The 23,060-nt window shown below is 41.1% G+C and overlaps 1 protein-coding gene across 1 annotated transcript; it reads right to left on the bottom strand.

Moving 5' to 3' along the window:
• Positions 1 to 1,217: 1,217 nt before the first annotated feature.
• On the bottom strand, positions 1,218 to 22,040 carry LOC308294131 (aminopeptidase N-like; the record flags this gene model as incomplete). Its single annotated transcript, XM_080736855.1, has 18 exons — positions 1,218 to 1,359; positions 3,864 to 4,031; positions 6,210 to 6,317; positions 6,555 to 6,643; positions 8,121 to 8,268; positions 8,789 to 8,844; positions 9,830 to 9,963; positions 10,677 to 10,732; positions 12,328 to 12,464; positions 13,470 to 13,535; positions 13,787 to 13,852; positions 14,157 to 14,300; positions 16,040 to 16,153; positions 16,577 to 16,731; positions 17,670 to 17,790; positions 19,267 to 19,406; positions 19,564 to 19,706; positions 21,436 to 22,040. 18 exons carry the CDS (start codon positions 22,038 to 22,040, stop codon positions 1,218 to 1,220), a joined length of 2,592 nt encoding a protein of 863 aa, XP_080592981.1.
• Between the last annotated feature and the right edge of the window lie 1,020 nt (positions 22,041 to 23,060).

Raw genomic sequence — 23,060 nt, 5'->3', positions numbered from 1 at the left:
ACACACACTCACACCCTGCCACACAGACAAGACAGACACGTCCGGAGTAGTGGCAGCGCTGCAGTTATAAAGGACTTTGATTTTGAAGCTGTGTCCAAACAGTGTGTTTTATGAATGGAGGAGAGCTTTGGATAGCAGTTCCATAGTGCTCGCTCGCACAGAGCGTTTATTCACAAGCGCAATTTTCGAATGAACACCATGTTATTTGCATAAATATCAAGCTTAGCTGCCTGAAACAATGTAAGCATGGTCTTCTCGGTTGTGGTTACAACATACGACTCAGCGTAAATGACCGGGTTGTTACTGTTTACACACATGCAGCCATATGATCAAATGAGCAGCCTCCTCCTAAAGTATGACTAAGCATATACTGTGTACACAGCACATAACCCAAAGTCTGCAAACACTTAAATGCTCACGTCCCGGGTATGGACTAGTGATACCGATATGTGATTCCCTACTGGGTGACAACAGAAACATTTAGACAGGCATTCTCATTGGAATGCATTGCCCAGATGTCCCGCTGTGACCAGGTTTGGCAAGAACAGTCTCGCACAATAAAGAGTGTGAGCGACTTTTTTCTTTTTTTTTATGCATAAAAGGCAGCCTTTCCAGTGAGCTAACAATGCACAACAGTAACACCCTGACTCAGTTTGACCTGAATGGAACAACCCCCCCCCCCCCCCCCCCAAAAAAAAAACAAAAAACAAAAAACATGATCATCAGGTATTATGATTATACTAGGAGGAAGATTTACATAAAATATCTAAATATTGAATCTAGCAAAATAAGGTTGTTCTTAAAAGCCTCATTAGACGATTAAAAGACCAAAAGTTTTTTTTTAAAGTGGAATATCCCTTTAAGTATGCCTGGTTGTCATGGTGGGTGGTGACCAAGCTGAAGTTAGCCACACCCACAGTGTTGGGTGAATGGTAAAAGGGAGGGGATGATTATATGATGTCATTAAATCAGTGTTTTTGGATCTGCACTTTTGACCCACGAGGTGTCAGCCTCCAGGAAGAAACGTCAAATACAAAGGGAATACATAATTGCTCATAACAACCACACCAGGGGGTCTAATGAAGTACTGTCAACCTCCTAGACACATGAAAACCAGAAAAAAGTACAAAACTATGGCACCGCCTCTTTAAAGAGGTCTGTAGCATCTTAATGCTACCATTGAGAAGAGCCGTTGCATAAACAAGAATAATGGCAACCTACTCAGCTATTTCAGAGTGGTGAGCTTTGAGAAAGTTCCAAGCCAGGGCCTGTCCTGCCACATTCGCAGCTACTCTTTGGATGGCTTCACTTGCATCCACCTTCCGTATCTTCTCAGGGTCCAAAGAGTACTCCAGGAATCTGTAAGATAAGGAAGGCAAGGCCCAAGATTAAACAGTCTCTGTTCATTAAAATGTGCATGATCTGGTATCATGTTATCATAGATGAGTCTGCAGGGCTGGTATTTACATATGTAAACTCATATTCATTTAATTCCAGTGACATGTAATAACCTACAGAGATGAACACCAATTTGAGATAAGATGTAATGTTTTAGGCACGCCTGTCCCCAGTCAGAGTCACAGGACTGACATGATGGTGACTAAAGGCCTGTCCATACTTTGACCGTAACCGCAGTTTTCGGTCAAAAGGTCCTATAAAATTAAATTCCTCGAAAGTTCTGGAATGCTTTTTCTCCGAACAATAGTTCTGAAATTTGCACAACGAGATGTTGTGACTCGCCGAAATCTAGTTCGGTGAAACGGCAAACGTGATTGGTCGGTTGGATCACTTGTGTGTTCACAAGAAGACGGGTGGTGCTGGTGGCCACAACACTGTCCCAAAGCTGTTCATCCAGCTGCAGTGGCTCGGACATACCCCCGCCGGCTAGATGTGCTCGCCTCCTCCTCAGCTGCACAAAGCAGGGCAAAATCCTCCTCGTCTTCCTCCTCCTCCATAACCTCCACAATACGTGCCACCGCTTCCAACTTTTCCATCTCCGCCATCGCTGCTGTTGTTGTCTCTCTCTCTCTTCTCTCCTGTTCTCTTTCTCCTCACAATGCGCCTCGCCTCCTACACCACACGCAGCGTGGTGTACGCTTTTCCCCGAACCCTCCGAACAGGAGCGAAGTATGAACATCCAACGCTTTTTTTTCGGAAAAGATAAAAAATAAAAATGTTTATTTTTCAACCGAAAAGTTCGGTTCTGTCGAAGTATGGAGAGGCCTTAAAGGTTAGTGGCAGTAGGCCTAATGTTGATTCAAAGAGTATGTCAATTTGATCATGAAAATCGATATCAGCCATGGTTGATATCGATGCAGTAACATTATCACTCTCCACCCTGGCTTCCCACCCCTGAACACGGGCCAATTGTATTCGTATAATAATAGTAAATAATAATAAAACTTTGTATAGCACCTTTCATGACATGAAATGCAGCTCAAAGTGCTTTACAGAGCAGAAATTGAAACACACCCTCGATAAAGACCCCCAGAGGTGGTGGACAGTTAGGCTACTTTATCACTGAGCGTCTAAGCCCGTAATTTTCACTTATGATGATTTTTTACTAAATGCTATCATTGCCACCTCAATATCTAATTCAACAGCCATAGACAAATAAAATCAAAGCATTTCCCTGCAAACTTTATTGCTACCTGCACCCCAGACGGTTTAGGTCAGTGCTTCTCAAACTTTTTCAAGTCAAGCACCCCCAAATTGATTGCGACCGAAGGTCGCATTATACCCCGAAAAACCTTGTAGCTTGTCTGTCTGTCTGTCTGTCTGTCTGTCTGTCTGTCTGTCTGTCTGTCTGTCTGTCTGTCTGTCTGTCTGACTGACTGACTGACTGACTGTCTGTCTGTCTGGCTGGCTGTACAGGAAGTGATGTCAGTGTGATGTCAGTGAGTCACAGTGATGTGGTACAGAATAACTCATATATATGTCACGTGACATCACTTCCTGTACTGACAGTCAGACAAGCTACGAGATTTCTCAGGGTATAAAAGTCCATATATGGTCATTCCCAGAAAAAGAAAAAAAACTTTTATGCGTGACATCACTTCCTGTACTGACAGTCAGACAAGCTACAAGATTTCTCAGGGTATAAAAGTCCATATATGGTCATTCCCAGAAAAAGAAAAAAAACTTTTATGCCCATACATGGAGGCCGAAAATGAGAATGCTAGGGTACCCCATTATGCCCATATATGGAGATCCACAGGCATCAAACCAAGGCCCTAACTCACCAAGGCCCTGCTTGGCATTACTAATTAACGTACAGTTTATGCCCATATATGGAGATTCCTATATTGTCAACATTAAGGACATTATTAAGGATATTATGTTATCAATATTAAGGACATATATGGGAATGCCCATATTTGGTAATGTCCATATATGGGCATGTTTTGACATAACATAACTATCATGAAGGGCTCTCCATATATGATTAACTGGTCCCATATACATCACTGGCCACTGTGGCCAGATGGCCAAGAATTGGCACGACCTCGAGGTCGCATGTCACCCTGAGGTCGCAAGTCACCCTGAGGTGTCTTACTAGTAATATGTACTTGGCCCCGGACCTCCATCTGAAAATACTTTGTGCCAGGGACGAATAGAGAATATGTGTGTTAAAAGAAAAGACATTTGTAAATTTTCCACAACATTTTCAATATCTTTTTCATAAACTCTAAAAAATAGCAGATGTAAAAAAACACACACCCCCAAACACACACACACACACACACACACACACACACACACACACACACACGCACACACGCACACACAAACAATCCAGTTGGTTACATCTGTACAGCCTGTAAGTTTCAACTTAAGTGATGACGGTCGATGATCTCTCTCACCTGCTCAGTAGCCAGACCTTCCTGGTACAGGCGAAAGCGGGGAGGTATTCGTATTGAACTAATATCTCAGTGGTGTTCTGGAACAGCTTCCAGAGAAACTCCCATTCCTCCTCCCCGCCTGCAGCCACGGCCTGGCAGTAGATGGTAGGCCGCAGGTTGGGGTGGATTCTGAGACATGCACACACATACTGTCATGCACATCATGGGAATGAACTCACAAATACATACATACAGGGACGTGCTGGCTATTGGGAAAAGCGGGACAACTCCCAAACGGCCGGTTCATTCCCGGCCGGTCCAGGCCGGCCATTAGGAAAAATAAATAAATAAAATGTCCGCCTTTGTTCCATTTTGGGGGCTGGGTTGCCAACAAAGTAAATCGTCACTGTCGGGCAGAAACCTTGTATCTCCAAGTTTCAAATGTGTATTTTATTTTTCATCATACAGGCTGTCGCACAAAAGTAGTGAAAACAGCAGATCTACAAGCACACAACGCCTCGCTCCGCGAGGTGTTGTGTGCTTGTAGATCGGCTGTTTTCACTAGTTTAAATCATTTTTAAAATGATAAATACAAAACAAACGGTTTTGGACATACAAGGTTTCCACCCGACAACGACAAAATATAACTCATGTAATTGGCCCACTGGTTTGTCACTTGTCATGATCTGAAATGGCAAATCTTTGAGTAGCAGCAGTGAGGGCCTCTCCAACTCTTTTTCCGGGCTGAATAAGGAGCCCTGCACGTCCCTGCATACATAAACATGCAGAACGCAGGCACACATGCATGCACAGCACATAGACACAAGTGTGCACTGTGCACGTACAATACACATATTCACTTATCTTGCAGCACACGGGACACAGTACACACCAATATTTTTTAACGATTTTCCAATGTCTAAGAAACCTAGGATTAGATATGCAACTCCCCAAAGATAAAGGATGACTTTGCCAAGACTTAAGGAATATTTCAAGGCCACTCAAATGAGAGTTCTGACATGCTGGTGCAATGCAGAATATGTTGCAAGATGGAAGGATATTGAAATACATTTTGAAGGATTCCAGGTGTATAATGCAACGGCAAATAAGGAGTTATTTATGAAGTTGGAGAAAGCCCTGGGTCCAATCGCTACATTTACAACTGAAATAATAATCTAGTGCTTAAAAAATATAAATTGGAAAGAGATACGAAAATTCTTAGTTGGGTGGCGTATGATCCCGGTTTCAAACTGGGAATCTATGATCGAATTGTTTTAAACAATGGACACCAAAGGGCAATACAGCAGTATGTACAATGGATGAGAATGGGGAGATGCAGACTTGCAGAGTTTTGAAAACCTAAAGGAAAAATATGATCTGGGGAAGCATGATTTCTTTTGATACTTACAGGTGAGGGACTATTATGAGAAAGAGATAAAAACAGATTCAGTGTATGAGGTTATTAGGATTAAGATTAATGCTTATGGAAACAAAAAGTGCTGAGTAATCTAATCTCTGCTCTAGTGCTATTAATAAAGGTTAGATGGCCAGTACAGAAACTTAAAGCGATATTCCACTTTCAAAAAAACTTGGTCATTTTATCATCTAATCAGGATTTTTGGAACACCCTGAAGAGTTTTTAATTTGCTTCATGCAGTATTTAGATATTTGGTGTACATGTTTCCAGGCCCTCCTCCTCCAGGACCTTTCCCCATACACACCCATTGTAAAACTGTTCAGGGTGTTCCCAAAAGCCTGATTAGATGATAAAATGACCAAAGGTTATTTTGAAAGTGGAATATCCCTTTAAAATGTATATTTAAGAGAAGAGGGGAAAGTGGACTGGTACAAATTACTAATGAGGAATGGTACAATATACAGTATTTAAAACGCAGTAAACAGCCACTAGCTCTAGGACATGGAGTGAATTCAGTTGGAAGAATATTGTTAGATTTTTCAGCGGTGCTCCTGGAAGGAGCTAAGCTCCAACATCTGGCTTTGTCTGGGCTTTGAAGCGTGGCCTACATCTGGCCTACATCATGGCACAAAGCGCTCAAAGTTTGTTGTACGCCCAGGCTCACATTGGCCAAGCTTCGCAGCCAGGACATTAATGAAATATGATCACAATATTATTTGGTGTATAGCCATTCTATTTTAAGAATGCATAATAACATAAGCTTGAACAAATACTGAGATGGAGAGTATTTTGGAGAAAAGAAAAGTGCTACATACACAACTTAAGGAAGGGGGTGTGCAGGCAAGAGATAGAAATTAGTTAATTCAGCATATCCAGGTTACATAGCAAATACACACCACAATTACGCTTAAACAATAACGTATTGTATGCTTCTCAAGCGGGGTTCATACCTATTGATGGAAGTGGTCATCCAATTCTTAAACATGAATGTGGCCATTTCCACGCATTCAGGCAGTTCATTGCTGCATGCTATTTGAATAGCGAGCATCTGGAGGTGCCTGGGAAGAAATCAGATCATTCTATAATACCGGTTGAAAAGTATCTATTGGCCAAATGATCCGATTATAAAAATGTAAAAAACAATAATAGGGAAAATAGCCGATCTACATGCCAATCTACATGCCAATCTACAATCTAGTCACTGAGTGGCACTAGGTTGAAAAATGGGATAAAGGTTTTAGGAGAAAGAAATACAATCTATTTAAATTGTTTGCAACAACAGAGGGCCAGCTTACTGTTGTGAGAGGTCAAGAGGGACAGAGGAGTTCTCTGTGTAATTCTGGAAGTGGCTGTACAGGCCTTTAACCTGCTTCCGTAGATAGGCCTGTAGAAAGAAACTGCTACACATCAATGTATGTGATATCATTAATGATTTGGCCAGAGAGGTAAAACAACTGGGGAAACGGGGGACTATATGTGGTCATGTATTTGTAGACATCCTGCTTCCTAAGGATGACATTATTTTACTTTCAGAAAATGACAAAAAATGGTGCAAGACGGAAAAAAGAAAACACAAGTAATGCACTTTAGAAATCAAATCCAGGTACAGAATGGAGTAGTTTCAGGTGCTGGTGACAAACAACTAGAGTTTACATATTAGTACCTTTGTTTCTAGATGAAAACATGTCTTTTTTCACAGTGTATCTGCCCTGGCAGGGCACTGGGAGGCCTTATCCACAAGTTTCCGCGGGAGTTTACTGGAGACTATCGGGACCAAACTTCCAGGTTTAACAGCAGACATACAAGCTCACGTCGAGTCGCAGATGCAACCCGTTGTGAGCTTGTAAATCGGGCGTGATTCCTAAACCCACCAGGATTGAGTTAAGACCCGCCTCCTCGATAATCTTAAGTATGAAAGTGCCCATGAACGTTAGTGCTGCTCGCTCAAGTGCAAAGTACCTACTACCTACTGATCCATTACAATAATACACGCAGCATATAGCCCAAAGCCATATCCAAACCATAACAATTTAACTGATAATCAGTAAGAGTTTTTATTTTGAGCACAGTAGTGACAAATTAATAGCTTTCTCAGTAGGTCTACATTTTTCTCTCAAAGTTACAAAGTTTTCCCTTTATTAAGCACAGTACAATTAAGTCAGTTTCAAGATTTTTTTTAGCACAGTTTATTTTGAGCAGTGTAGTGAGAAATTAATAGTTGTGCATTGTGCAAATGCAGGCTTTTCTCAATCGCAGTACAAGTCTTCATGCCTCTGACTTTATCCACCCTCCATGTGTCAGGCAGGGATTTCAGCCACTCCTGGAAGTCCTCGCGTTTCCACGAGGCGGGTCTTAACTCAAGCCTGGTGGGTTTAGGAATCACGCGTAAATCGGCGCCGGAAGCTCGGTACAGACGTCTGCGCAATGCACTATGGGGCATTGGAAACTCGTGGATAGGTAAACCCAAAACGTTTAATTCTGACTGAAAGAGCATTTTGGTGGAAGATACCTGTCTTATTATTGTAATTACTTTCTATTTTCATTTCATTTTTACAATGCCAAAATGAAGAATATTCTGATACCCATCTGGTCCATTACTTTTTTTGTTTGGTGTCACAAGGAAAAGAAAGAAAAGGATTTCTGCTTTGCTTTGGTTTCTGACATCATGCAACATGTCACTACTAGTACTGCAATTTCCATATTGGAATAACTTGCTTTATATCCTTGTCCTCTAATCTGTGCGCATGCGTGCATCTGTGCGTTCATGCGTGTGTGTGTGTGTGTGTGTGTGTGTGTGTGTGTGTGTGTGTGTGTGTGTGTGTGTGTGTGTGTGTGTGTGTGTGTGTGTTCATCACACATACCTGCAAAGGTCCAAAGACCTCTGAGCGGTCAAACATGTTGTTGAAATATCCGAGGTTATCCACTGCAGCCTTCCATGGAGAGTACGCCGTCTCGTTACGAAGGTAGCGGGTAGCATTCAACGCCAGCGTTACATTCACCAGTTTGTTCCTGAAGAAATCAGGGATTACATGTATTTTACTTTCCACATAATAGGGGTGCAACAATTAATTCAAAATAATTGATATCCTCGATCTTCCAATTAATCAATTGTTTCAAGTTCAACTTTCATACTTTTAAAGGTTACTGTAATTCCTCTCAAACATTAATTCTATTCAAACCATTATACTTGGTAGAAATAAATGCATTAAATGAATTGCTTTTATTATTTTAAAGGTACATCCTACTCAAATGCATTTACTTTTATTTTTATCTTCAGTTGAAAATTAATTATTTTCTGTCAAGTCACATGACAATGTTACATATTTAACGCTGAATGATGAAACCAGGCTTTTGTCATAACATTAATTAAACCTAGGGAATAGTAGACTAATTCCAACCTACTAGATACTGTACATGAAAAATGCAGAAAATGCAGTGTATTGTGCGTAAAGTAAAGGTGTCATAATAAATGTATCAGCGTGGTGCACATGATAGGGCCTGGGAAAACAAAACAGTCAGTGGTCCATACTTTGCCAGGGTAAATGCATCACCAACAAGTTGTCCTCTGTTGATGGCTGGGATGACCTGCAAACAAAACAAACACTGACATTTACTGGAGTACAAGTACAGAAGTAGTGGTATCAAAATGTATTTAAAGTACCAAAAGTAAAAGTATTCAATATGCAGAATGTCCAATTTTATAAAATCTTTTGAAAGTAGCAGATCTACGAGCTTGTAGATCGGCTACTTTCAAATGGCCGAAATGTATATAGGGCTGAAGTTGTTAATGTATGTTTTGTAATACCGGTAATAATCCAAACTAGTAACTAGTTTTCAAATAAATGTAGTGGAGTAAAAGTACAATATTTGGATCCGAGATGTAGTTTGGAATTACTCAAGTAATGTACAAACAACTCAAAATTGCACTGTACAAAAGTACAGTACATAAGTAAATGTACTTAGTTACTTTACACCACTGCCTGTGGCCACATTCATTTGAACAATACACACATGCACCTGTGAAAACAAAGCCTTTTATTTTTTGCCTAACTAGGCTTCAAAAATAAGATATGTGTTTATTGGCCATGATTTCCTAATGGTTGCAACAGAAACTCTGTTGTCCAATTGAATGTACTGTATAACATCTGTCAATGTCATGGCTGTTCAACTGTAGGTGTGGATGAGACGTACCATTTGCTATAATTTAGTATTATAACTCTTTCTGAATAGATGGCTCTGATATGAGTCTATGCACCAATTTCTCATATTCATCTAGCAGTTTAATCACTTGGCCCTTTTTCCAAGTGTAACTTGACATATTTTCACCCAATCCTTCCAACAAAACCATGAGTTCATGAGATAAAGTGTAACCTTTAACACTGTGGAAATCTCTTATTTAAATCATCAGAAAAAACATTAAAAAACAACTCAGTTTTTCTGAAAGCTTTCAATTCCTGTCCTTAAGGCTTGTTCATCTACACAAAAAAGGTCCAGTGTAAATGTTTGTGTCAGTTTCACAGGTGCAGGTGGAGGCTGATTTGCGGTGTAGACGTGATCCTATAGGACTTACACTCAGGTCACTCTCCAGTTGGGCTAAGAGCCGGTCCCAGTTTTCTGGGTTGTAGTTGACTTTGTAATATCCAGCACAATTGACATTGGCCAAAACCCACTCTCCATCCTTGGAGATGAATTCATCCGTCTTCACTGCTCAGAAAACATAGGATGAGTCATAATACATACTCTGTCCATGCAGGATGTTGCTTCATTTCTCTTGGTTTGTTCTTTCACTATTACTATTACTAGAATGGGTAATGCTGAAAGTCAAATTTACAGTGCATTTTAACAGTGGGCGACAGCCGGACGTATTTTCCGGAAGTGCGTTATTTGTCAATGGGACCCGGCAACTACTGGCGGATAGCAGGCGATGATGGAAAAGTGGGCGGAGGAACGTTGCCCAAAAAAACATGAAACTATTTTATCTTTGGAACGACATCGTCGGCGATAGCCAATCAAATTCATGTGTTGCTTTGTTTACCCAATGGAGGACATATATACGGCAGGAACGCCCACTAGGAGATTTGTATGGCCCAGAGTCACCGTCTGTTACCCGCTGTTAAAACATAGGGTACGACAACATCCCTTTTGTTATTTTTCGGGTCTTAAAGGAGTAGTTCACCCCCAAAATGACTTTTTCCTATTGATTACGCATGCCATGGAGACTTGAGTTCAATAATATTTTTAGTTTTTTGTCACATTCCTAAGACAATAATTTGATTACAATAAATGTACCCCCATTGATTTCCGGATGGGGACCCAAATACATTCGGGTCCCCATCCAGAATCAATGGGGGTAAATTTAGAAAAATAAATGTTTTGTCTTAGGAATGCGGAGCAGAACACTGATAGGTATATCTTACCTGTGTCACTGGTGACCAGCATGACCAGAGAAGGTTCAGATGTCTGTGACTTGACTCTAATTGGGACGTGCCACACAACACTAAACAGGACAAAGTACACAAATCAATGGAGTATAAAAACCTATGGTGGGTAGACAGTGCTTTTGTTTTTGCCCCTTATACCTTTCATTCTAAGTGAAACAGACCTACAGGAGTTGGCTCTATAGAATAGTAAAGTGTGACGTAATTTACACATCCTACCTGGTTTGCGTTTTTTTCATATGGCGTCATATAAGAACTGCGTTCCAATTATAAACAAATTATCTCAGCGGTTTGACTCATATGGATATGAAGAATCAACTGATGGTGAAAAAACGCTAATGTTACTGTCGCTAGAAACAGGCTTTATCACTTATGAGTGACTGACTATCATAAACCATACAGAGCCACCTCGCCGACAATATCGCAAAGACCGTTTGTTTATTTTTGGATCACAATGCTTATATGAGACGATTTAAGATGACCCAATGTTATTCTCCATAGAGAATTACTTCCGTGGAACCGGGGGATGAGCGAGTTACATCATGACTTCACTGTTCTATACTTGGTCTGTTCTTGCTTCCTTCCACACCAAAATCTCTTAATAGCCAATAGATCAGTGCCAGTGTTGCCAGACGTACGATAATTATCGTATTTGTACGATAATTTGCCCCTCTGTACGATGTACGATCAATAATTCCAAAAATGCCCAAATGTACGATAATTTCGGCATATCATCAAAAAGAGCGTGCATTCACTATTTTCCCTGGCTGCTGATCTGGGATCTGGTTTGGCTTCTCAAAATAAGCCAGGAAATCAGTCAATCTGACCCTAGATCTGTACTTGGAGGCATTAAAAACACTGGTTGCATCTTTCCAGACCCGTTTCAGGCTTTTATTTGTGTAAGCTCCAAGAAGTTGCCTGCCTCCACACAGCATATCTGATGCGTTTTTGTCACGCAGGAGTCTAAAACGAGGTTGTTTCTTACACTAAAGACGCATTTTTTGTTTTTTTACGTTTTTACGCGAGTGATTTCTCTTTTTTGGCCGTGTACGATAGTTTCATGTCAAATACGATAATTCTGAGCCTCCGGTACGATAATTCAACATTTCACATCTGGTAACACTGATCAGTGCATCGGCTATAGGGGCCACTAGAGCTCAAGTGGTTAAATAGCGAAAATAGCAGATGTGCAAGCTTACAATGCATCATGATTAGGGATGCAAATTATCGATGAATTCATTAATTGATAGTTGATAACCTTATCGATCGATTAACCGATTAATTGATAAGCAATGTTTTTTAGGTTCAAATGGAAAATTCTTGTCCGAAACCGAAAATGATTGCGTCAACGAGCTTCAACACAAACACACACACCTGCCCTTTGCAGTAACTTTGCAGTCTGTCTCATTTCTCTCCAAAAGCCCTTAAATATGATTAAGGATTACTGTGATTATGTTAAGATCACGTTTGATATCACACACACCATACCTGTAACTTACACTAGGCAAAAAAAAAAAAAAAAGATTAATTGTAATCGTTTATTTTAACTGATTAATTCCTTAACGGCGATTTTAGATTAATTGTTAACATCCCTATTCATGATGTGATGGCGTACATGGGACAAACTTACTCGGAGCCTGCCACAGAGGATTTCTGGTAGACCTCTCCGGTGGTGGTGTTGATGGTGATGACAGGATAGCCAATTTGATTGGTCCAGGAATCCATCACTTCAGCGACCTTGACGTGACCGCCATCCTCATCTACAGCCTGCAAACACGTCACCAGTGCAACGGCAATTAACATGTTATTAGTTACAAGTAGCTGAATCAATAAACAAAGGTAAAAAAAGATATTACACCAGGGATCCTGGATTACATGGGCCCCTGGTCCTGGGACTGCCTCAGGGCCCGGTTAATGTGAACCCCAACCAATCATATCAGGGGCGTGGCACAGTGTGTAAATTAACACAGGAATGACCCTGGCAACATATCAATAGTCCAGGTGTGTTAGATGTTTGGTAGGCTATTTTTCAACCACAGCTAATGCTGCAACATCAGTAGAATGAGTTTGGGAACAGACGCCACAAGACAAAACACATACAATGAATATTTTGTGTGTATTTGTCTCATTAGTAACAACAATACAGCAGTGGTGAAACAAGGGAACTTGGGAATTAAGGCATCTTGATGACAAACCACAAATCACTTGACAAGACAAAAAAGAAAGGAACTGAAATCTCAGTGTAGTTCCATTTCTTCACAGTTGCTGATACTTAAAATACTTAAAATATTGGGGCGCCCGGTAGCCACTTAAAGGCATTGATGCCTGATGGCGTCGCCGGTTCAATTCCCTATCCGGATGACCATTACCACATGTCACCCCCCATCTCTCCCCAAATGTCCTGTCAGTCTACTTTCCAATCAAATAAAAGCCCAAAGAATGTGTTACACATTTAAGATTCCAGTTCCTTCATTCTTTTTCTTGGCAGAAGTCTTGTGAAATACTTTGTGGTTTTCTCAGTATCTTTCCAAGTAATCTTTCTTCACCATCACTGTGCAGTTTTTTCCAATGACAAATAAATGACATACCATTCCACGTAATGAAAAAGTAATTAGTTGTGTATCTTTTGTCTCCTGGTGTCTGTCTCAAAATGCATTCTACTGCCCATGCTGCATAAAGACAATTGAGTGCATGCGATTTTGACTGAATATGGAGCTTGCTTTGTGGTCTGCAACTGGATTCATATTAAACTAAATACAAATGGTGACTTACCTTTTGTAAATACTTCCACAGGTCTGTACTCTGGGTGGCCTCATACTGGAAGGCTTTCAGATACATCTTAAAAACAGAGAAGGAAGGAGAGAGAGAGGGGGGATCAGAGCAACATCATTGATCACAGGATTTCCACAGATTAGTGTTAAACAAAGAAAGAATCTCCAAAAAGTAGAAATGTTTTGCTGATCAATTTAGATAAGTTAAATCTGTATCCTAATGTGTTACAAACCCTAACCCTAACCCAAACCCTAGGGCATGCATGCACATTAGTCATGCATATTTTTGTGACACAATAAAAAGCAGTTCATGCTTACATTGACTCCAGTGTTGAATACTCGTTCAGTGATTAGGTCTGCAAGCATACTCAGAACAATGGCTCCCTGCAGTGTGAAGACAGAATATGATCAAAATATTATGTATTCAGGGACCCCCCCCCCCCCTGCAGAGTGAAGACAAAATATGATCAAAATATTATGTATTCAGGGATCCCCCCCCCCCCAGAAGAAAATATTTGAGTTACAAATGTTCGCTTTAAAAAAAGATATATTCAAAGATTTGCAAACATTTTCACAATTTATCAAAAATAGCAGGTCTACAAGCTCGCAGCGCTGTGAGCTTGTAGATCTGATATTTTTTAATAGCTAAAGCATGAAATAATGGTTAAAGTGGTCTTAATGGGTTAACCTTGGTGTAGGAGATGGTGCTGAACATCTCCATGATCTCCTCAGGAGTCTGGACGCTGTCCATGGGGGCGTTGAGAGCGTGAGATGTGTTCATAGAATCTATGTCGAATGCATTGTCCAGGTTCGCCAACACCCACACATCTTTCTGCCGAAGAGAGACCCAACACGTCCTGTTACACTTGGCTTTAATCATCTCGGTGTGATAAGAGCAGTGACCCTCGACAGGGTCCACTTGTTGGAATGAGTAAATACAACCATCTGGCCATGTTCTATAAAGTTTGAAGTTGATTTTTTTTCTCTAATACTAAATTACACTTAACAACTTTAGTTTTGTACAAGGGTTCATATTTTAGATTGTAATTAAAGAATATAAAAGATGAGTGTTAAAATGATTTAATTTACTTCTTTCTATTGTTTTAGAGATTCTTATTTCAGTGGTTGGGGGCATGCGTACAAGTGGCTAAATAGACTCATTTTACACAGAATAAGCCCATTCCCAAGATACAACGCAACCTTTCACGTTTGGATGTGACTTATGGGGGCTAGAAGTGTTACTGTAAATAGCAATAAAGAAACTGCTGGCTTATTATGTCTAAAAAGACATATTTAGCCACTTGTACGCATGCCCCCTTGCGTACGCATGCCCCACATTTTAGCACGGTAAACGCAATAAAACAATAGAACGAAGCAAATGAAAACATTTTAACACTCACTTTTTCTTTTCTCTAATTACAATCTAAAATATGAACCCTTGTTGTAAAAAAACAAAGTTGTCATTTAAAGTTGTACCATGTAACTTTTTTTATAAAACAAATCTTAAAATTGTCCTAACTGTTAAATCGCTAAAGTTTTAGAACACCCACTCCGTGAATTTCAGCCTGTAAAGCCTTCTCTATATATGTAAACTGCAATCCTTGCCGGGGACCGGATCTCGCGCCAAAATTGCGTCATCACACTACCGGCCAATCACAGCGAGGGTTATACAACTGCCGGCCAATCACAGCGCATCTTGAAGTGGGGTCGCTATGGCAGCCATATTTGTTGTCGCCCGTTTGTACCATCCCTTCTCTAGGTAATTTCGCCTACCAGGCAGGGTGAAGGAGTCCGTATCTCTGGAATTACTGAACGCACAGGAACAAGGGACCCCTCAAAAGATAGATCTCAGCGAGGTGGAGGCAGACGCGGGGGTCTGAAGGTACGAAAAACGGCCGAAAGACGCGGACGCGACCGCGGTTTGCTATAGGGCTAATGACCACTAGTTGGGCATCTTACACAGTATAGCTTTAAGTGTGAATCATTTTTTATATGCAAAGTACTCTGTTCTATCCGTCTGTTTTTAAATGTTATTTACATAAAGTGGTTCATGTGTACTGTAAACCAGTAAGACCTAATCGGGAGATAAGCGACCGTCAGGTCGCATACACAAACTTTAGAAGGCAATGGTAGCCAATCAGGAGGGAATATGGGAAATGGGACAGATCCATGTTGATGACATGACTTTAGAGATACTGTGTACCGCTTTGCGTCATTTTTGGGTATCTGTAGGAGCAGTGTCCAAATATGTGACGTGACGGACGGACAGCCGGTGGAGCTTTTCATAGTAACTTGCGACCTAACGGTCGCAATAAGCCGTAAAGCTTACTAGGATCTCCTTTTAATAGACCTTGTACCAGTGATTTGTGCTGTAATGAAACTGTACTTTTTCCTATTGCAAACGTCTAATAAATTCTTCAATCGATCTATTCATTCCAGTATCTGCAAAATCCCACTGAATGTAAAAGCATGTTCCTCATGGTTTTATGGTCGCACAAAGAACCGGCCTTTGCCAGTCTGAAAACACCTATTATTCAGGAATCTGATTCATGTTTTAGAGACAAATCTTACTATGTTCCAGCTGGGCTCCAAATTGTCCACTGCGAAAAATGACATGTAGCTGGCAAAGCCTTCATTCAGCCAAACTTCGTTCCACCATTTCATAGTCACTAGGTTTCCAAACCACTGTAACAAGAGAAGACCACAAAGGAGTAAAAGGTTGAAGGTGTTAAAATAAAGGGTAATTTTAACTTCATACACCAACTAAAGACTAACTCTTAATGTCTATGAGGGTGTATACCATTCTATACAGTTGTTTTTATTATTATTGATGGTGCTTTTTGATATGTTGTCTGACTCCTAGTTCTTTTTGTATTGCTATCCTTGCTGTATCTTACAGTATGTATCTGTACCTTAACTGCTGTGCCACCTCTGGCGACTGAATTTCCCCTGCAGGATCAACAAAGGTCTAGGAGGTAGTATATCTATCAATCTGTTTGTCACTTTACTCCAAGTGATATTGGACTGGCTATCCCCAAAAGGAACATAATTGAAGTTCTTCCTGGCAGGAGTGTAAACAGTACAAACATATTTGGCTATGTCTCTGACCTGGTGTGCCAGTTCATGTCCAACGAAATTGGCAATGGTTTCCTTGGATAACGATGAATTTTGGTCTTCTTTACCAAGCAGCAGCGTGAAATCTCCGTAGATGACCAGTCCCCAGTTCTCCATGGCTCCGGGCATGTCTGGCACTGCAACATGATCTGGAGGCAGCACATGATATATTGTTGCTGTCTGGTAGAAACCTTGTATCTCCATTTCATTTAAATGCTTATGTTTTTTCATAAATTAATGCCATACTTCGTCATACTACAGTATCACACAAGCTCACAACGTGTCACAAATTTGCAAGGATTAATTAATTAATTCATTATGGGAATTATTTATTTCTGCATGTCTATATTATTGTTATTATTATACTGTAATGATTAGCCTATACAGTACAATCGTATATATGTCAATTCTTTAAGACAGGTCATTTTTGGCACACTGCCACACTGAGGATTTTATTGTGTTGTTGCTATTTTCCCATTTTCTCACCCAGTGCCAACTACCTAACCTGTAGTCCTGATTTCCGCTCTCCCCCTGCCACACCAGGGGAATTGGGGAGCACCTGGCTGGCCACGGGGAGGTAGTATAGAAACCAGGACTACTGCATGTTTTTGTGAGGGCATCTACCCTAGGAGACATGGGGAGAACATGCAAATTCCGCACAGAAAGGCCCTATTGCCAACCCCACCTAGGGTGTGGGCGCTGATGACGCGGGGGGAGGAACACGCCCCTAGTGCCCACAGCTTCCCCTGGCTGGAATCAAACCCAGGACCTTCTAGCTGTGAGGCAAAGCGCTAACCACTGTGCCACCGTGCCCCCGTTGCTGCTGTTTTTTTGATTGTATTTTGCTCAAGACAGATCTCACAATGCAGAAAGACCATCCTGCATGATGGCTTTGAAATAAGACACATCAGGTTACAGTGTAAGGGCACTTGATGTGGCTCTGTGTGCATGGAAAACTAATAATTCTTCTCATGGCAAATGGCCACATGTTCAGCATGAGTTACACACAACCATTGACATTTTGCACCTTGAATGCAGAATTTTGCAACCCTTTTGTCCATCCATACAAAATTATCCAGAGACCTACCAATCTTTCTCTGCGGGAAATCAATCCCAAAGCGATCTTCAAAATACTTGAGAACCTTCCCAGCGATGGAGGCTGCATAGTCGGCCAGTCCTGCTTCTATGGCCGCAGGGCGAGCATATATCTGTGCAAATCAAACATTCAGTAAGTAAGAAAGCACTACACTCAGTTGACATGTAACAGATTACTGATGCGCTTCTTTCCACACACAAATTCCTTGACTGACAAGGAATATTGATCATGGGATTGACAAACGCTGAACCAATTCAATAGTGCAGTCTTGAAACCTATGTCAGACCTGCATGCATGTAGCCTCGTACCCGCCCTCTTCCGGAAACCATTGATAACGGAAGTTGGTCGTTTACTAGCTAGCATGCATGGGTCAGAAGCGGGGTCGCAGCCTCAGGTTGTGTTAGTAGGTGCTGCTGACATTTTCACACCATCAGCTAACCAGGTCTTTAATTAGAGGTGGGCGCGATATGGAAAAATACACTATCACAATATTTTTCCAAGCTGTATCACAATACACCACCTTATCACTATTCTTTTTCATGTTGGTTTTCATGGTTATTTTTCAAGTTACTTAACAGTACAACCACCTACAAGGGAACAAAACTAAAGGAAAAAGGAGTAACAGACCATTTAGACCAGTGGTCCTCAAAGTGGTGTCCAGGGACTCTCTGGGTTCCTTTTGGGAGGTCTAAATTTGACCCTTACAAGTATGTAACTCTGACAGTATACAAATATACTGTCAGAGTTAAGGGGAGACCTTGACATTTTAAAGTTTGAGAACCACTGATTTAGACCAAAATGCAGGTTTAAATGGATACTGCAATGAATCTCTGTATTTGCAATTCAACAGGATTTTTTTTACAAGGCTCCCTCATTGTATCACAATATATACGACATCTCTGAAAAGATATATATCGTGGAGACATCGTATCGTTGTATCGTCTCAACGATATTTATCACCATATCGCCCACCCCTATCTTTAATCCCAGGCCGTTGTTTTGGGGTGAAAACGGTACCGGGGTTTCTGAGATGAGGGGCTGGGGTGGACCCTGATCCCCCATAAGAGTTAAGGGCCCCCCCTAAGAGAGAAGGAGGGCCATTTCATCGACTTTATGAAAGAGCATTGGCAAAACTGTTGGTCTATTTATTTTCTTACTTGTATTTATCCAAACGTCTGCACCTCACTACTGTATGGTATTACCTTGCAGCTACAGTTTATATGATAACCTGATGAAATTACACAGGAACTACTGTAAATATATGCCAATATTGGTTATATATCCAACTTCAGACAGAGTATTTTATCACCACCATAAATATCCTGGGAACAAAATGTGACTCCAAGACATATGTGAACTGTTTAAGAACGAAGATACATTTACAAACTCTGTGGTTTGCCGCGTATACAAGAGTGTGGATGAAGTTTTATGTCTGCAGCAATTGAGGACAATAACTTTGTGGAATGTTTATGTTCTGATGTTTGTGCAAATAAAATGTTTATAAGAGTTTTTTTTTCCATACACAACATGATATCCCTACAGCTGTGATTTCATTAGTAAACATGTGCAAAAACAACAGACTACATACATTAATCTTCACTCGATCGTGTGAGGGTGTGGATGGGACATGTTTAAACTCAGACACCACAAAGGCAAGGAGGTATGTCGACATCTTCTGCGTCGGATAGAAAGAGGTGACCTCCCAGTCATCATCTATAATCCTGTTATCTGAGGGTAGTATAGACATTAGGCAGCTTAACATAAACGATGTCATTTCTCTTATAACCACCAACTCACAACACAATCACAGGTGGAGGTGTGTACTCATGAAATGCATGGAATGTTGGAGTGAAAGTGCTTTCTGGACGAGAACACGCTTATTCACCTGACTGTTCCGAGTTCCCCAGGGCTACAGTGTTTCTCCTGTGTATGACGGTCGCGTGAAACGTAGCCTTCAACGCTGGCTCGTCGAAACAAGGAAACGCTTTCCTGGCATCTGTAGCCTGAAATTGGCTGGCAGCAAGGTATCTATAACATATTGGGACATTTAGTTGTCAAATATTGTATTTGTTCCGGTTGATACAATTAGCGAAAGACATCATGACTTGATTCTTGAACAAAGTCAAAGATATCAGCTTATACAGCATAGCAGCTCATACATCATTATAGCGTCTACCACCACAGAAACAACCCACATAACAAAGACCGACTGTATGTATACTTAACTGTATTGCTATACAAACTGACAATTTACTTGAGTGTCTGTAACCAGTGGGCGTATGATGATATAGTATGAGACATCAGAATTTATTATGACTAGTCATTGTGTTGTAATTGTACACCACCATCACCAAGCTGTTGATCTTGTGGACTGACAAACAGTGGTATTTTAGTGTCTGTGACCAGGCGTGTGTGACAGTAGCATTCCCACTGTACTGTACAGGAATTGGTAACATAAATAAAAGTATACAGTATACATGTAGCAAACAATGGACCTTTCATTGAATGTATCAGCCTATGAGCCATTGAGCAACATCCTTAGGACTGAAACTGAAAACACAGCACAATCCACAGATGTAATGAAACTCCAAAATGGACCCATGTTATGGTGTAATCTCATCTGTAATGCACGTGTGAGGCACAGGCTACTGCAGAATCAGAGCAGAGGGTTGGGCTTAGATAATCAGAGATAATGTTAGTTAAACAAATACTTCCTCCAGTCCAAATTAGTGTGTATTGCAAGGAATGACAAATTGTTTATGTACTGCAGCCAGCAACTATTAAAGGTGCAGTAAGTGATTTTCAATACTTAAAATAACTGTACAAATAACTATATATATATATATATATATATATATATATATATATATATATATATATATATATATATATATATATATATATAGGATACAGAATAAACAAGTGAAATTGTTTACAAACTGATAACTACTTTTTGTGTGGCAGCTGAAATTGGCAACCCACCTGAATATGTATTTTCTTTTTATTAAAGAGCCGAAGAGACAGGGAGACCCCTGTAACTGAACAAACACTCTATAGCAACAAAAACACTTTTCTTTTAACCACATTTCTTTTCACTTACCCCACCTTTAATTCTTGACTTTATTTTGAGAGGATATAGTACAAAGCCATGTCCTTTGAACCCTGCTTCTTCGACCGTGTTTGCATAAACAGTAAACACACGTCTGTCTATGCCCAATTTCCTCATAGGCTTGTCACAATAAACAGATGACTTAATCATAAGACTAAGTCATATAAATTAAGCTTTCCTGATCCAGGAAAAAGAAAACATCTTTTATTGCACAGAATGAGATTATGTTTCTCATGACAGCTAATTTGATATGAAATAATGGGCTCCACAAGGAGAGCTCAACATGTTGGAATTCATTTCTCTGAACACCAAAAAAGAATTGTATTGCATGGGCATTGATACATTTTTCTGTGTAATACCTACCAACCTAGAAAGCAATGTCTATAGTCTATCTATCGACTTAAAACTCAGAATGTGCCAGTGTGGTAGTACACACTCTGATAGTATACATGATTATTCTTTGGTTTAAAATGCACTTAGTATACAGCTGTATACAGTTATTTAGCCTTAGATCAAGACTCTTGTATATGTGTTTTGCACTTAAAAAAAAAAAAAAAGTACAAAATGTTTGTTATTGTATAAGATAGTATGTTGATCAAAAATGATAAAATCATACCTTTTGATTTTCATTTGATATCTGTCACCTACCTCTCATCTCCATCACCTGAGAGCCCTTCCTTGTACGTGCTCCTATAGAGGCCAACTGTCCGTTCATCTGCCATTTCTCCCTGGAAAGCTGTGAATAAACTATAATTCCATCCTGGCTCCAGCACGTCATCTAACTGGATCTCCAAGAAATCCGTTTTTTCGTGGTGGTACTGTTCTGCAACATTGATGCGCTCGTTGGTGTCTCTGCTCATCACCTTCACGCCAGTCACTGTCAGGTTTTTGGAGTGGATAAAAATGGTCATAGTCCTCTGGACGCAGTGGAAATTAACAGTAGAGTTCCCGGTGAAGGCCAACGTCTGGTTGGGGCTGGTGACGTTGACCACGTCGATGATGCGGCTATAGAAGTGAGGCTGGAGGTAGATGGTGTAGCTCTCGGGTACCAGGTCCCCTGGCAGTCTCATCTTGGGCGGGGGTCCCGTGGGGAACGGGGTGGTAGGTGGAAAGGTCGGCCGGGGCGTCGGGTTCATCCCTGAGATCTCGGCCCGGTACACAATTATCATGGTGACAATCCCAGCGATGGCTGAGAGAGTCAAGATGACCGCACAGATGCCGAGAGCCTTCGAGATGTAGAATCCTTTCGCCATTCTGGACACTCTGCTTGGTCAAGAGTCCGGGCGGTCTTGGTCCTTTGACTGGAAGACACGAGTGGTGACTCTGCAATGAAGATTTACCCTTTGCTCCTATGTCTCTGACCCGAAGCACTCAAATGGCTCAATGTCCAAGACACCTCCCTCTCATAAACAGGGCTTGGCCTGTAGATTAAGAATTAACTTGGGTTTCAAGTGAAGGCACAAAGATTATAAGTATAGCGTGAGGAGAGTGATGTTCATTGTCCCTGTTGTAAATAATGAGTCAGATTGCACTCTTACACATCTGGAAGTTGTTAGTGTGGTCTTGCTGCTAATGCAGAGGTTAGGTAAACCTCTGGGAAAGAACACAATCTCCCCACACAGTGCTCTTCAAGCTATCATGCCTGCTCATGCACACATCCATGTCTAGGTGCATGTGTGCAGAAACACACACACACACACACACACACACACACACACACACACACACACACACACACACACACACACACACGCACACACACACGCACACGCACACACGCACGCACGCACACACACGCACACACGCACACACGCACACACCTCACGCTCCCCTTTTTAGTGTGACCATTCAAACAAGCACTGACATTTATATCTGTGTGCACAGCACACGTTCAGGCACACGTACAAATAGCCACCATGACCCATTTCATGCCTTGTTAAAACAAATAATACAGACATCAGCATGCTTGCACCTCTGGAGTCTGGATCCCAGTCTGTTTAAAAACAAAATATGTACTCCTAGAACTGAAGAACACTGGTGCCAAGTCTCAATGCACGATCCACACAGTGCCGGTGATCATGCATTCATCTCCCACTGTTAGGTCCCGTCTCTGTCAATCCTGCCTGTGTGTCCAACAGCCACAGGTCTACATAGGTTCTGGGCTCCGGGAGAACTTTCACCAAATGAGAAGCATGTGTTGGAAGGTGTAATAAGGGACACCGGGAGGAACAGGGAGAGAGGGGTGGAGAAACAAGCAGAGGGGTGGGAGTTGA

Source organism: Nannobrachium achirus (genome assembly GCF_963921795.1).
Source record: "Nannobrachium achirus genome assembly, chromosome: 11".
In the NCBI taxonomy this organism is placed as follows: Eukaryota; Metazoa; Chordata; class Actinopteri; order Myctophiformes; family Myctophidae; genus Nannobrachium; species Nannobrachium achirus.
Note: the sequence above shows the minus strand (reverse complement) of the source record. Positions and strands in the feature narration are given on the sequence as shown.